At 35.8% G+C, this 13,329-nt stretch overlaps 2 protein-coding genes across 2 annotated transcripts; both read right to left on the bottom strand.

Annotated features, from left to right (window-relative positions):
- Nucleotides 1-1,165: 1,165 nt before the first annotated feature.
- LOC125583816 (60S ribosomal protein L8-3) lies at nucleotides 1,166-2,888 on the bottom strand. Its single transcript, XM_048751330.1, has 3 exons — nucleotides 2,416-2,888; nucleotides 2,087-2,127; nucleotides 1,166-1,735 (listed from the first exon to the last, which is right to left on the bottom strand). The coding sequence occupies exons 1-3, from the start codon at nucleotides 2,812-2,814 to the stop codon at nucleotides 1,399-1,401; spliced, it is 777 nt and encodes a 258-aa protein (XP_048607287.1). The 5' UTR covers nucleotides 2,815-2,888; the 3' UTR covers nucleotides 1,166-1,398.
- Nucleotides 2,889-3,508: 620 nt separating this feature from the next.
- On the bottom strand, nucleotides 3,509-6,444 carry LOC125583815 (metal-nicotianamine transporter YSL1-like). The gene is made up of 4 exons (XM_048751324.1): nucleotides 5,915-6,444; nucleotides 5,366-5,633; nucleotides 5,119-5,253; nucleotides 3,509-5,020 (listed from the first exon to the last, which is right to left on the bottom strand). Exons 1-4 carry the CDS (start codon nucleotides 6,303-6,305, stop codon nucleotides 3,790-3,792), a joined length of 2,025 nt encoding a protein of 674 aa, XP_048607281.1. The 5' UTR covers nucleotides 6,306-6,444; the 3' UTR covers nucleotides 3,509-3,789.
- Between the last annotated feature and the right edge of the window lie 6,885 nt (nucleotides 6,445-13,329).

The raw sequence follows: 13,329 nt of genomic DNA, 5'->3' as shown, positions 1-13,329 counted from the left end.
CCAAAGATTTCGTCATCATTCCGGATGTATGATGGCTTGTATGAATACAATACCATTGGAAAGTAACTAATCTTCACTTTCACCTTAGATTCATCTACCTTTATCTTTCTGCAAATACACTCAACCAAACCAGAGTAAGTGATCTCCTCCATTGACTTCCTAAACAAAATCGTGTGAATTTCATCTTCTCCTTCACCATCTCCTGAAATCCATTTTATTTCAGCCCCATCTTTCATATAATATCCCCCATAATCAAAACAAATGAATGTGCACTGCGGATTTTGCATTTTCCTGAGATAAAATAGAATACCATTAGTATTATCATTATTAGAGTAATTCCAGTAACTCTAGTAATTCAAGTAAATTCTAGTAAAACTATTTTGCCTTAGTAATGCGTAGTTCTCCTAGTAATACCCAGAACTTGTTCTTCCACAAACTAATCCGTTTTTAGGACGTTTTTGTTAGGATTTTACATTGACGTAAATTATACTTGTTCTTCCACAAACTAATCATCAAAAACGGACGTAAATTATACTTATAATCTCTTACCACAGTTTTTAAATTCGTTTTTAAACTTTGTAATTATCATCAGAATGAATATCTCCATGATATACATGACATTTTAAGGGTGATTTTACAAAAAAAAAATCACCTAAAACGAACAATAATTACCTTCTTTAGGAGCTTCCAAAATCACCAATGGAGGATGAAGAGGAGGAGAGAGTACGAGGAAGAAGAAGAATATGTGGACCAAAGAATTTTGATTGGTTAAGGTTAGGATGTGGGCTATGTAGGTAGTTGAATTGTGGTTAGTTTTTAATTGAGGAATAAATGGACAAAAGCTAGTTTAGTGAGTGCAACAATATAGGGGTGGGATGAATAGGGTTGGGGTAATAAGCTTGAGTTTAGGAAGGTATGGGGTATATGGAGTTAAGGTCCAATGTGCATGCACCGAGATAAATCTGTGTTCATATCTATGCTTCAAGTACATTTTTGTTTGTCATTAATTTGAGATTCCATACAAGTGTTTGAAGTAACAACTTAATCTTTCGTAATGATCTCACATTCTGGATTAAGCTTGCAAAGCTGAAGTAGAATATCAAAGAGACTGTTTCTCTCAAAATTGCCAGAAATTAGATCCTATGCTTAGATATTAGTTAAAACATTAAAACCGTGAACAAGTCAAGAAGTCATTAAAATCCTGACTTAATGTTAAAACCGTGAACAAGTCATGTCATTCCAACTTAGATAAGACAGTCGGATAATGAAGTAGGCATGCAAAATGAAACTGGAAACCAATATACTGAAGAAATAGATTGAGAAAGGTCTCAAAGAACAGTGTAGTAGAATTTAAGGTTTCAAAAACATTGAGCACTTTCATCCTCAAGCCTCCTCTCCTTATTCTTGCTTGGAAGCAAGAGCAGCAGCTTGACCCCTGAGACGACCAGTCCTCCTTGCAGCAATAAGACCAACCTTTTGCCCAGGTGGCGCATCACGACGAACAGTACTAGCGTGACCAATATGCTGATGGTTACCTCCTCCGTGAGGATGCTCAACCGGATTCATAGCCACACCACGAACCTTAGGCCAGCAGTTTCTCTTCACACGGTACTTGTGGTAGGCATTACCCGCCTTGAGCATCGGCTTCTCAGTCCTTCCACCACCAGCAACTTGACCAATCATGGCCCTGCAACCACTCGGAACAATCTTCTTCGAACCAGATGGCAATTTAACCCTGTCAAAAATCAATGTTCAAATCGTTATTGTAAGAACGAAACTATTCCATTAAAGCACTAACAACACACTAAAACTATAAAACTATAAAACACACAAACACTAAAACTATAAAACACACTAAAACAAAACACTAAAAAAAAAACCACTAAACCATACTAAAACATTAAAAGACTAACACATTAAAACACACTAAACCAATAAACAAATAAACCAATAAACCACAAAAACACACTAACACATTACATATTAAAACACACTAACACACTAAAACACTAAACCGTATGTATATCAAAGGAACAATTCATTAAAACAACAAAAGACATAACATTTCAATACAACAAAACCAAACCTTGTTGTGTCGTTGTCGGGATTGTGAGCAATAACGATAGCAGCCCTGTTCGGGAGGAAGACGCAGAGCGTCAGCGACCGGTGACCAGAAACAAACGCGAACAGCGGCAAAATGGAACACGGATGTGAGAGAAACTAGTCGCTGGCGTTTAAAAGTCGACTCCGCATTCTTAAAACGCTGACGCTATGAATTCCGGCGACCTGAAGTCTATTAAATCTAAAGCATTTAAGAATCGCCGCATCTAAATCCAACTAAGCTTTACTTAGTTTCACGTTCTAATTTGGATCGCTGACGCTAGTTTCGGCGTCTTGACAACGAACAGGGCTAGCGTAATCACCAGAAGCTCTAGCGAACACCCCACGATCACCGACATGGTGCTCGACGTTGCAGACAACAGCTCCTTCAGGAATAGATCTGAGAGGAAGCACATTTCCGACGACGAGAGTTGCTTTCTTACCGCAGTACAGAAACTGCCCCGTGTACATACCCTCGGCGGCGACGAAGAGCTCCTTCTGCTTCTTGTAACGGAAAGGATGACGGAACGCGACGCGAGCTAACGGAGCACCGCGTCCTGGATCGTGGATGATCTCTGTGACGACGCCCTTGAGGTAACCGTTTCTCTCGCCGAAATCGAGGCTCCTGAATTTGGCGGGACCCTTGCGGTGGTGAGTGTGGGACTTGAAGACGGAACCCGCTCCCTTACGTTGAGCTCTGATGACACGACCCATGGTGGAAGGATGGTGGTGTTCCTGAGAGCCTACGGCGGGAGGAAGGAAGTAAGGGTTCGAGATCTGTGACGAGGAGGAAATGAGGTTTTATATGTGGAAATGTCTTACAAAGCCCTAGTGGGATAAGATGGGGTTATCTTAAATGGGCCTAATATAAGCCTTTTTAAAGCCTAAACTAAAAGACCTTGGAGTTTTTTTGTTACCTTGGATGAGTCAAACTCAAACCCCATCAAAAATCAAGAAGTAGACCATGCTAGGTTTTAGCATTTTAACCTAAAAATATCTCCACTATTTTCTGAATCAAACCAAGTTAAATATTTTTAATTTGAGATCAAAAAATTTCCATCAGTTTCTCATGTCCTTTACTAAATTGAAGAGACAAAGAAAATTAAATCTAAATCTAGTGAATCGTTTTTTAGGAAAGGAAGTTTTTAGCTTTTCTAATGATGCATCAAAATTTTAAGCTTCTAGATTTATTAAATCCTATTATAACTAGATTTGTCTGAAACTAAAATACCTAATCATTTTGCAATATATCATCTCAGTTCCGTATATTCATCAAAAAAAAATGTATTTAAATTCATAAGTTTCAACATCTCGATTCAAATCCAAACATTGTTTATATTAATATCGAATTAGTGATAACATATCAAAATTCATATTCCAGATAATTTTCTCACCCTGAGATGCTAACAGAGTGAAAATTATTACTTTGATTAGATCACAATTTCATGCAAGTAGATTTTACTCTAATTCCTACCAGTGGCGGATGTAGAGCCAACATTATAAAACTTTCTAGATCTGCCACTGATTCCTACAAAACAAGAAAAAGAAAGAAAAAAAACAAGAAGTTTTTGTTGGCAAGTCTTCTTATTATTCAAAGAACAGAATGATTATAATATCATTTGCTTCTTCTAACTTCACAACTCAGTTAATAACTTCACAAGTCTTTTTTTTTTCCTCTTTTGACTGATCCTAAGAAGCTAAAAACTTCATACATATCGGAGGTTTTACACCAGCCAGTGCAAGTACAGCCGCAGGTAAAGTCCAAAGCCCTTCCCCGCAGATCAGCCCCGACGCGACCGCCGGAACCATAACCTCTGCTTTCCTCCTATTCCTCTTCTCCCAAATAAACACAACCAAAGTCCCAAGACACATATCAATCGCAAAATACGCTCCGACCAGAAACGGAACCGCCATGGCCGTCGGAAGCGGCATGAACCTCCCCACCTTCTCCGGAGTAAGATCCCTGACCACGTTGACCAAAACCGCAAACCCGAAAAACCCGTAACACATCTGGAGACAATGAAGAGGCAGAGCAGAGAAGCCTTGCACCCCAAGTATCGCCATGTTCCTGTATATCAAAGCGTAAGGAGCCTTAAACTCGCCGTTAGGGTTTCCGACGTCGAACGCTCTGTAGAACAAGAAGAAACTTAACGGCGTCACGATGCATCCAACGACCGTCCCGATCATCTGGCTAGCGAACATAGCCTTAGGTGACGTCATCGTGTAATGAGCCGTCTTGAAATCTTGCATCAAGATACAAGAAACCGAAACTACCGATTTGATCAAACCACAACCGGCTAGTCCGGCCACAACTCCGTTCTCTCTTCCCGTCACCGCCGCGAGAACAAACAGACCGATCTTACCGTAGTTATAAGCCATGTTAATGTCCGTAAGTCCAGCTCCGTAGGCGTTACAGAAAGCAAGACACGGTGCGAAAATGTAAGCTACGATAACGTAGTACCATTTGAGCTGTGGGAATATCAGAGGGACCACGATGGTTGAGACCGCGGCGAAGATAAGATATCCAGAGATTCCTATCCACATGGGGATTTTATCTCTTAGGAAGTTCTCATCTTCCTTGCGAAACTTATGTTGTTTCTTGTCTCCCACGGAATCAAGATCATTAGGTTTGTTCTTCACTCTTGCGTTGATACTGACAATGGTGACATAGAGGATCTTAACGAAAGTGTAGAGACCATCGCCGAGGATTAGAGCTACGGATAAGAAGACTTTGTAACCGTATATGCTCTTCATGTTGTGCTCGTCGAGATTATCAGGGAACCAAGAGCCTTTTAGTTTATCAAGAAGAGGCCACATTAAGCCGTAAGAGAGAATAGCTCCTAAAAGCAAAGAAAGGTTAACCATATGTGAACATATCATTCCTGCTCCTACAAATGTCATGCTAAAATCGAAGAAGAACCTGAAAAGAGGAAGATTTTTTTAAGTTTACTTAACCATTAATCTCGACAGAATCCATACGAGAAAATGTCTTTTTCAGTATATATTATTGATGCTTACGTTTGTTTCCAAGCTTTCAAACCAAAGGTTGGGAACTGAGCAAACCCACAACCTTCTATGCCAGAGAAAAACCACTGGAAAAATCCCCACAAGAAACTAAATGAGAAGTATTTCATGAAGCCACACACTTGTTTCCTGCAAATCAATTTCATTTTAAAGATTAGGAAACTTAAAGTAATCGTTTTTTGCAAAGTAGGTTAACTAACTTACTGTGTTTTACCTAAACAAAAAAGGTTAACTAACTTACTTGGCTTGTGCATCTCCTTGTGTGTGGAAGCCGTTGATGAGTACAGCAGTAGCTAGACCACTCGGATATGTTAGCTTAAGGTCAATAATCATAACCTTACGGAGAGGGATTAAGACGAAAAGACCGATGAAACACACTGCAAAGAGATAAGCAGTCATCCAACCAAGGCCTGGTTCTTTCACACTCTTCTCAGAGTTACCTTCCATGTTTGGACCAGATAACACATATGTCTTATGGTTTAACCCCAGAAGATATGAAGCAAACCCACCTGAAAAAAAAAAACACAATAAAAAAATTTTAAATTAGTTGCTCAAAAACACTTTAAATCGAAAATCCTACAAGTTGATTATATATTATATACACTCCCCAAAGTAAAAGCAATATCAACCCTTTTGTTGTGACTTACCAAACTCAAAAGTTTATCATAAAAGTTATATTTTTAAGAGGTTTGGAACTGTTTTACAATTCATTCATTAAATCTTTGCTTGTTTCACAAGGAAACAAAAAGAAACAGGAAAAAAGGAGAGAGAAGAAAGTTATGTTCTTAACCTCCGACGGCGATGCCGTAACAAGCAACAGCAGATGTCTGAATCATTGTGTTCTCTTGTCTTGTGAATGGTTTCGAGACAAATCCTGATTTCTTGAGAATCTTAGTCCATGTCTGGACGAAGACAAAAGCCAGTAAAGCTGCAGAGCTGTTGAGGTTGGGAACAATCCCTGTCGTAAGATTTAGCTTCTGAGCTATCACACTGAACACAACTCCGATCACTATGCTCACTAAAACTCCTCTCACCGTTATCTGCTTCGTCCACGGTTCGATCGTCCTCCCAGACATTTCTTCCTCTGTTTCTTGTTCTTCTTCTTGTAGTGACAGTTGATTATCGTTCTCTTCGGTATCAACTTCTTCTCTCTTCATGATCTTTCTCTGCTCTATCTCCATGGAAATCTCTGAAGAAAAGAAAAAATGGATTTGAGCTATGCAAATGAAAATTCTTTTTACATTGGATCTATCTTTGATATATATATATACAATAATTTTTATGAATATATTATTAGATTTAGTTTTAGGAATATCTTTGATACTTGTATATACCATAAATAATTTAAGCTTTGCAAATGACATCTTCAATAAATTTTTAAATATATAACTAATTTTTATTATTATTTGCATAAACATATAACTATAAGTCTAGAAAATTTTAATGCAAAATACTCGAAACATAAATACATCATAGAGAATACCAGCTTTTACCATAAAACTCTTATACCACACAATGTGGCTTCGAATCCCAGCGGGTACTTTTAATCTGATTAAGAAATGGATTGAAATTTTTTTTTTTTTTTTTTTTTTTTGTTTAACCAGGTGGTGGGTTCGGGCCTTCGGCCCTACTCCCTCCCCCTAGGCCCGGAGCCAGCCTGCGTCTGTACCGGTTAAGGCCCTGGACACTCCTCCCACGGTGGATCGAACCCAGGAGCGCAACAACACCAACGCCTGCGCTTAAATCAACTGGGCTGCCACATCTGTGGTGAAATGGATTGAAATTGACTTAAGGCTTTGTCTAAAATTGGTCAAAAATTTTTTTTTGAGAATATGGACTAAAATAACTTAATAGACCCATAATAAATTTAAATGATTTGAGTCAAAGAACAAAATAGGACCACCCAAATCAGTTTTCAACCTAGGATTTTCATGAAATTCTTAAGCAAAAGATTTATACCCATCAAAACTGAAAACAGATTTGAAAAATGGTTCTACCAAAAAAAATTGAAAATTTTCAACAAAAATTTCAGAAAACCAAAATATTAAACACAATATTTCAAAAATCCATAAACTTTATTTGGATCTGAATTTTTTATCTTTATAGAAACCAAATATATAGATCTAAACATGTAAATATTCATATTTACCATTAGATCTAAACATATTTTTCAAGATAAAAATCAAAAACTTAGATCTAAACATGCAAGGATCATATGTAATACAAATGAAAAATGCCACAAATTGTATAATATTTTTTTCCATTATAAACTAGGAAATCAGATTCCACAATCTAATCTTTACACAAAATAAATCCTAAAATGGTTTCATTAAACATCAAATAAATGCAAATTCTCATTAACACAATCGTAGATCCAAACATAAACTAAATATGGTGCTCTGATACCAATCGTTTAATTTAATATTTAATTTGTAATTCATTATTTAAATTAGTTTCTGAATGAATATACATAAGCGGAAGTATACCTGGTGAATTTATTCTAGATCAGGGGTTAAGAAATCTGGATCTTCCAAAGCAAAATCTATATGATTTAAGATCTCTGTTGATAGAGATATAGAAAACAAAATTCTTTACTAAGGTTACTTTGGAATCAAACCTCTTTTTATAGAGTATTAATTTTTGATTCAATTTTCATCAAACTAGAAATTTTCAAATGTATCCACTTTCGTAACACTTATGTTAATAATCTTTCATTTATTGACTGAAGTGACCATTTCTACATATGTTAATTAATTAATTACTCTATCACAGTCAAACTTAACATATATGACTCCATCAGATTATCTTTTTTTTTTGAACAAAGACTCCATCAGATTATCTTACTATGTATGTATATATAGTTTCATTTGTGAATAAAAAATACTTTATTTGTTTGGAAAAAATAAAAAGAAAGCTCATTTTCACTTGCGCGTACCCCCCATCTCATTTTTTGTTTTTCATTAGTAGTTTCTAATAGCTTATGTAATTCTCTCCTAAACAAATAATTATACATACTGAAAAAGATTATGTGCTCCATCTACATTTAGGGGGTTATTGGAACCAGAATTTGGAAAGAGTTTAGTGATTTTAGAAGTTGACAGATTTTTAAAAGTTTAGTATATTTAACAAATGTTTTCTAAATTTCTATCAAATATTTTGTATTGATTTCTATAGATTGTTATTGATTATTAAGTATTTGCAAAATGTATGTTTTCAAAATGTTTCTCCTTCTAATGTAATATACAAAATATTGTAGAAATTTTCAACAATGAATCTCGACACTAGGGTATTATTGTTTGGTGTGTTCATATAGGCAAAGGTATTTTATAGTATTGGTTCTTTATGTTATGGTTTGTTCTTTGCTTTGTTATGAAAATAGTCATTTTTATCTTCATATTACGTGACAGATTTTTATCAATCTTATTTTCATTGACATTTTTTTGAGGCACCACTCTTACAAACGAAAAATTATGTTTGAACACGCCAAATACGAAACTAACCGACAAAGAGATCTTCTGAAAATCACAGGTCAAACAAGAAAAATATATCATACGGTATGTGAATGTTTTTATTACTACATAGATTTCAGAAATCTTATGAGTAGACATGATATTTTCAAAGTCTAGGCTTATGAGTAAAAATATAAAGAATTTAGCTCCCAATAACCATAAAATTTAATAGAATAGCAAAATCAATAAAAACTAAACTTTTTGAATAACAAAAGATTTGAATAGAATTTAAAAATCTTTAAACCAATAACAATGGATTTTGGAAAGATTTTAAAAATTCATAAACCAATAACAATGGATTCTTAAAATTTTATAATTCCTTAAGAATTCCCCCCCTTAATCCTAGATCCGCCCCTGTCACTGTCAATAATCTCTTCAGTGCGCATGTCCGACACACGCATTGTCCAACGTAAACGAATCCGTCAAAACTTCAAAGGCAAAAGTAGCAAACGAATAACGTGTGAAAAAAATAGTTGGTGTTGTGAACTATTAGCTCATATGTATATCTTTGTGTATCTGTATATATGTGTTATATGTATTATATGCTCTGTAATGTGTGATTGGAGAAAGATGAACAAACGAGAGAGAGAGCTAAAGATAATAAAATTCCTTCTTATTCATCTATTTCTTGTCTTATGACAAGCTTTATATAGGGCATGAAAGTCGGTTTATATGAACCGACTAAGACAAAAAGACAAAACTATAGGATAAGTATTATCACCCATGTTTACTATAAAAAGGACAAGAGTCCGAGATGAATAATCATCTAATTTTCTAACACTCTCTCTTGATTGTTCATCTTCAATTACGTAGTGTCTCGTTAAAAACCTGGTCATGGAAAACTCATTGGGACAAAAACCATGACAAAGGAAAAAGAGTACACTGTCGTAATCTCCCCCTAGAAATAATGGACATAGCTTTTTCTTCACAAGTCACGCAAATGCCGCATTCCGATACCGTAGACATGTTTTCGAAATGTTGTAGTCGGAAGAGCTTTGGTGAACAAATCAGCCGGATTTTCGCATGACTGTACATACTCGATGTCCACTTCTTTATTTTTCTCGAGCTCCCTTATGTACGAAAAAAATCTTGGAGGGATGTGCTTTGTTCTATCGCTCTTAATATAGCCTTCCTTGAGTTGAGCAGCACAAGCCAAATTATCTTCAAATATTTTCGTCGGCTCTTTCTCGTTGACTATTCCGCTTGATTCTTATATGTGATGACTCATTGACCGAAGCCACATATATTCTCGACATGCTTTGAAGAAGTCGAAACCTAGGATCGTTTCTCGGAACACTATGTAATCGCGGTTTTACCAATTGTAAAACCATATCCAGTTTGTGTTCGACTTTATAAATAGCATGTATCTTGGAGAGAACGGATATTCTCGACGCCGTTCTAATTTCCATGAATAGGAAATGAGCAGGATCTTGCAAAGACATTAGTGTCTAAAAGTATATTTAATCAAATACAACTCGCAAGATATATAAGCTCACATATGCTTTATTACCATTAGCATCTCCAAGGTACTTATTTATGTAAGATCTTACCAGGATCTTTTAAACATCTTTTTCAACATCGAGAGATCTATTTATCATTGGAGTACTCAAAGGAGTCGCTTTATTCATACAAAAGCGTTTCAATAACATTTTCGTATGATTTGATTGATGCACAATTATTCTGTCTCGGAGATGCTCTATCTGGAGCCCAAGACAAAACTTTGTCTTGCCGAGATCTTTCATTTCGAACTCATTCATATGAGTTCGAGCATCATCAACCTCCTTTTGAGTTCCAATTATGTTCAGGTCATTTACATATACAACAATGATCACAAAGCCAGATGACGATTTCTTTATAAAAACGCATGGACATATCGCATTATTCACATATCCTTTACTCAAGAGATATTCACTTAAGCGATTGTACCACATGCGTCTGGATTGCTTTAATCCGTAAAGTGATCGCTGTAACTTGACCGAACAAATCTCCCTGGATTTTTCTTTCAATGCTTCAGGCATTTTCAATCCCTCAGGGAGCTTCATATATATATTGTTATCCAACGATCCATACAAATATGCAGTCAAAACGTCCATGAGATGCATTTCAAGATTTTTAGATGCCGTTAGGCTCATCAAAAATCTAAACGTAATTGCATCCATTACCGGAGAATACATTTCCTCAAAATCAATTCCCGGTCTCTGAGAAAATCTTTGGGCAACTAATCAGGTTTTATATCGTGTTACTTTTCTCACGAATACCCACTTATACCCAACAAGATTTATATTCTCAGGCGTTATGACTATAGGTCCAAAGACATTTCTTTTATTCAGGGAGAATAATTCAATTTGAATGGCCTTCTGCCACTCCTCCCAATCATGTCTTTTTAACATTCCAAAATGGACCTTGGATCGGGATCATCACTTTTATGATCGATCTCTTTGGACAGAAAAGGAGAACATTTCATCAACATCTTTTATCTTATAACTTTTTCATCAAGGGTGTAGTTGGTGGAAATCTCATACTTTTCTGTTCCCTTTTCGTCATCTGGATCATCTTTATTTGGTTTATCTTGACCCTTTTCATCTATGCCTTCTTTCAGACATTTTTCAGTATCAGGTTCTTCTGGAACCTTTCCACTTATGCCTTCTTTCAGACATCTTTCAGTATCAGGTTCTTCAGGAACCTTGCAACTTTTCTCAACCAATTTCTTTCGGGGATTTTTATCTCTAGAACCCGCTAATCTCCCCCTTTTTAACTGAATCCTAGGCTCATTCATTTTGTTACCATCAGTTTGTTCTTTAGGAACATCAACTCTTGATGGAACATTTTCAGCGGGTATATCATGTCGTATCTGTGAACACCTTTGGTAACTGGTTTGCCAAATTATGCAAATGCACAATTTTCTGAATTTCCAGCTCTCATTAATTCATAGGGGAGTCAAGGTGTAACAACGACTATGTTCACCATGTAATCTCTTTGGGAATTTTTTCTAATTCCTCCCCCTAACGCTAGAAACTCATCCTCATCAAATGGCAATCGGCAAACTGTGCCGTAAACATATCACCAGTTACCGGTTCAAGATACCTTATATACGGCTTGTTCTAACTCTTCCAGAGTTCCTATACATTCCCGAGAGCATCTTTAACTCTCCAGGGACTTCTAAGTATCAAGATGCGACTTGTCATGCCAGACATATCAATATTGCATCTAGTTTAAATTTTCTCCAGTGACCTTGGAACAAGCCGTTTTTCATACCTCAAGGTCATCTTTCATTTCATTCTCTGGAGAAATATATACCTTGGACTTTTGGTCCAAAAATCTCTCGTTTTTCTAACGAGCTTTATATCGAATTGATGGCCAATCAATTCACTCTATCCTCACACATAGAGGTAGATTCATAATCCTTATTTATATAGCGCTTTTTTTTTTCATTTTATCGTCGACAATCTATTTTCTCTTTGGTTCCATCTTTTTACCCGTACTGATATGGTTAATCGAGATCTCTTTATCATCATCAATGATTTATCCAGATACCTGACTATTATATTAACCATATCAACGGTCTCATCATGAGATTCATCCTCTATTTATATTTTTGCTCCATTTCGAGGACTCTTTGGAACCAAAGTGGTCTATCACGTCTCTAGCGTGCCGTAGACTCATATATCATCCGTTTAGGACACTATTTTCTTATTGGAGCATTTTCAGCTGGAATATGAGATTTCATTATTTCATCAAAATGTCTGGCAGGCATTTTGTAAATGGATTATTCTATTTTTTATTGTAATCCATTTCGCATATCTCATTCCACCAGCTTATCATATGCTTCTAGCAAACTTGCGAGCATATTTCTAATTATCCATATACTTTATCCCTTTGGATTGTATATGTCGTTATTACATATAGTTGTGCATGTTTACACCCGATCATGGGGATCATCTTACTTGAATTTACTTTATCAAGTTCTTTTTCAAGTGCGAACATAATTTCTCAATGTTCCACTCACTAGGATTCTTTAATTCTCCCCCTCGAGATGATGACACTCCATGTCTAAAATCTCGTACTGAATCCCACTCTGAAACCAATAACATATCCAATTTTTCCATTTGGGATGAATTATGTTTCAAATCCTTTAGAGTGAGATCTTAATTTGGGGTGTGCTTAAAGAAATCACATATTGTGAACTTGTTTGATGATTCATCACCGATGATGGTTTCCTTTATTTTCTTGACATGCTATATGTGAAAAACTTCTGGTTTTTCAACATTTCACAATAATGTCGATAACATTATTGGAGATGACTATATATCAGTAAACTTCAGGTTTACCACTCATTTATAATTTGCCATCTTTTTCTTATGCATGTCTTTTTATCATAAGCTCTTCTAGAGCCAATAATATGTTTATATTACTAGATACTATACTTATTTAATTTGAAAAAGGAAAGATATTTGTTACCTTTAGTAGTCATGACGATGACCCAATACCTGTCAGGTATATTTTTCTTCATCCAGAATCTCAAAATCTTATTCAGGAAGATAATTCTCATATCACATCGATATTTTATTTTCATTTTCTGGACCAACCAGAAAACTGAATCATCAAGATGAGTATTCAAGCTATGAAAAGATGGTCCGGGCTCATAAGAGATGAAGTTTATTTCACTTCCTTTCTCTTTTTCTTTTTGAATCTCGAT

The sequence above is a fragment of the Brassica napus genome, chromosome C3, assembly GCF_020379485.1.
Source record: "Brassica napus cultivar Da-Ae chromosome C3, Da-Ae, whole genome shotgun sequence".
Classification (NCBI taxonomy): Eukaryota; Viridiplantae; Streptophyta; class Magnoliopsida; order Brassicales; family Brassicaceae; genus Brassica; species Brassica napus.
This window is presented reverse-complemented; position numbering and strand designations above follow the sequence as displayed.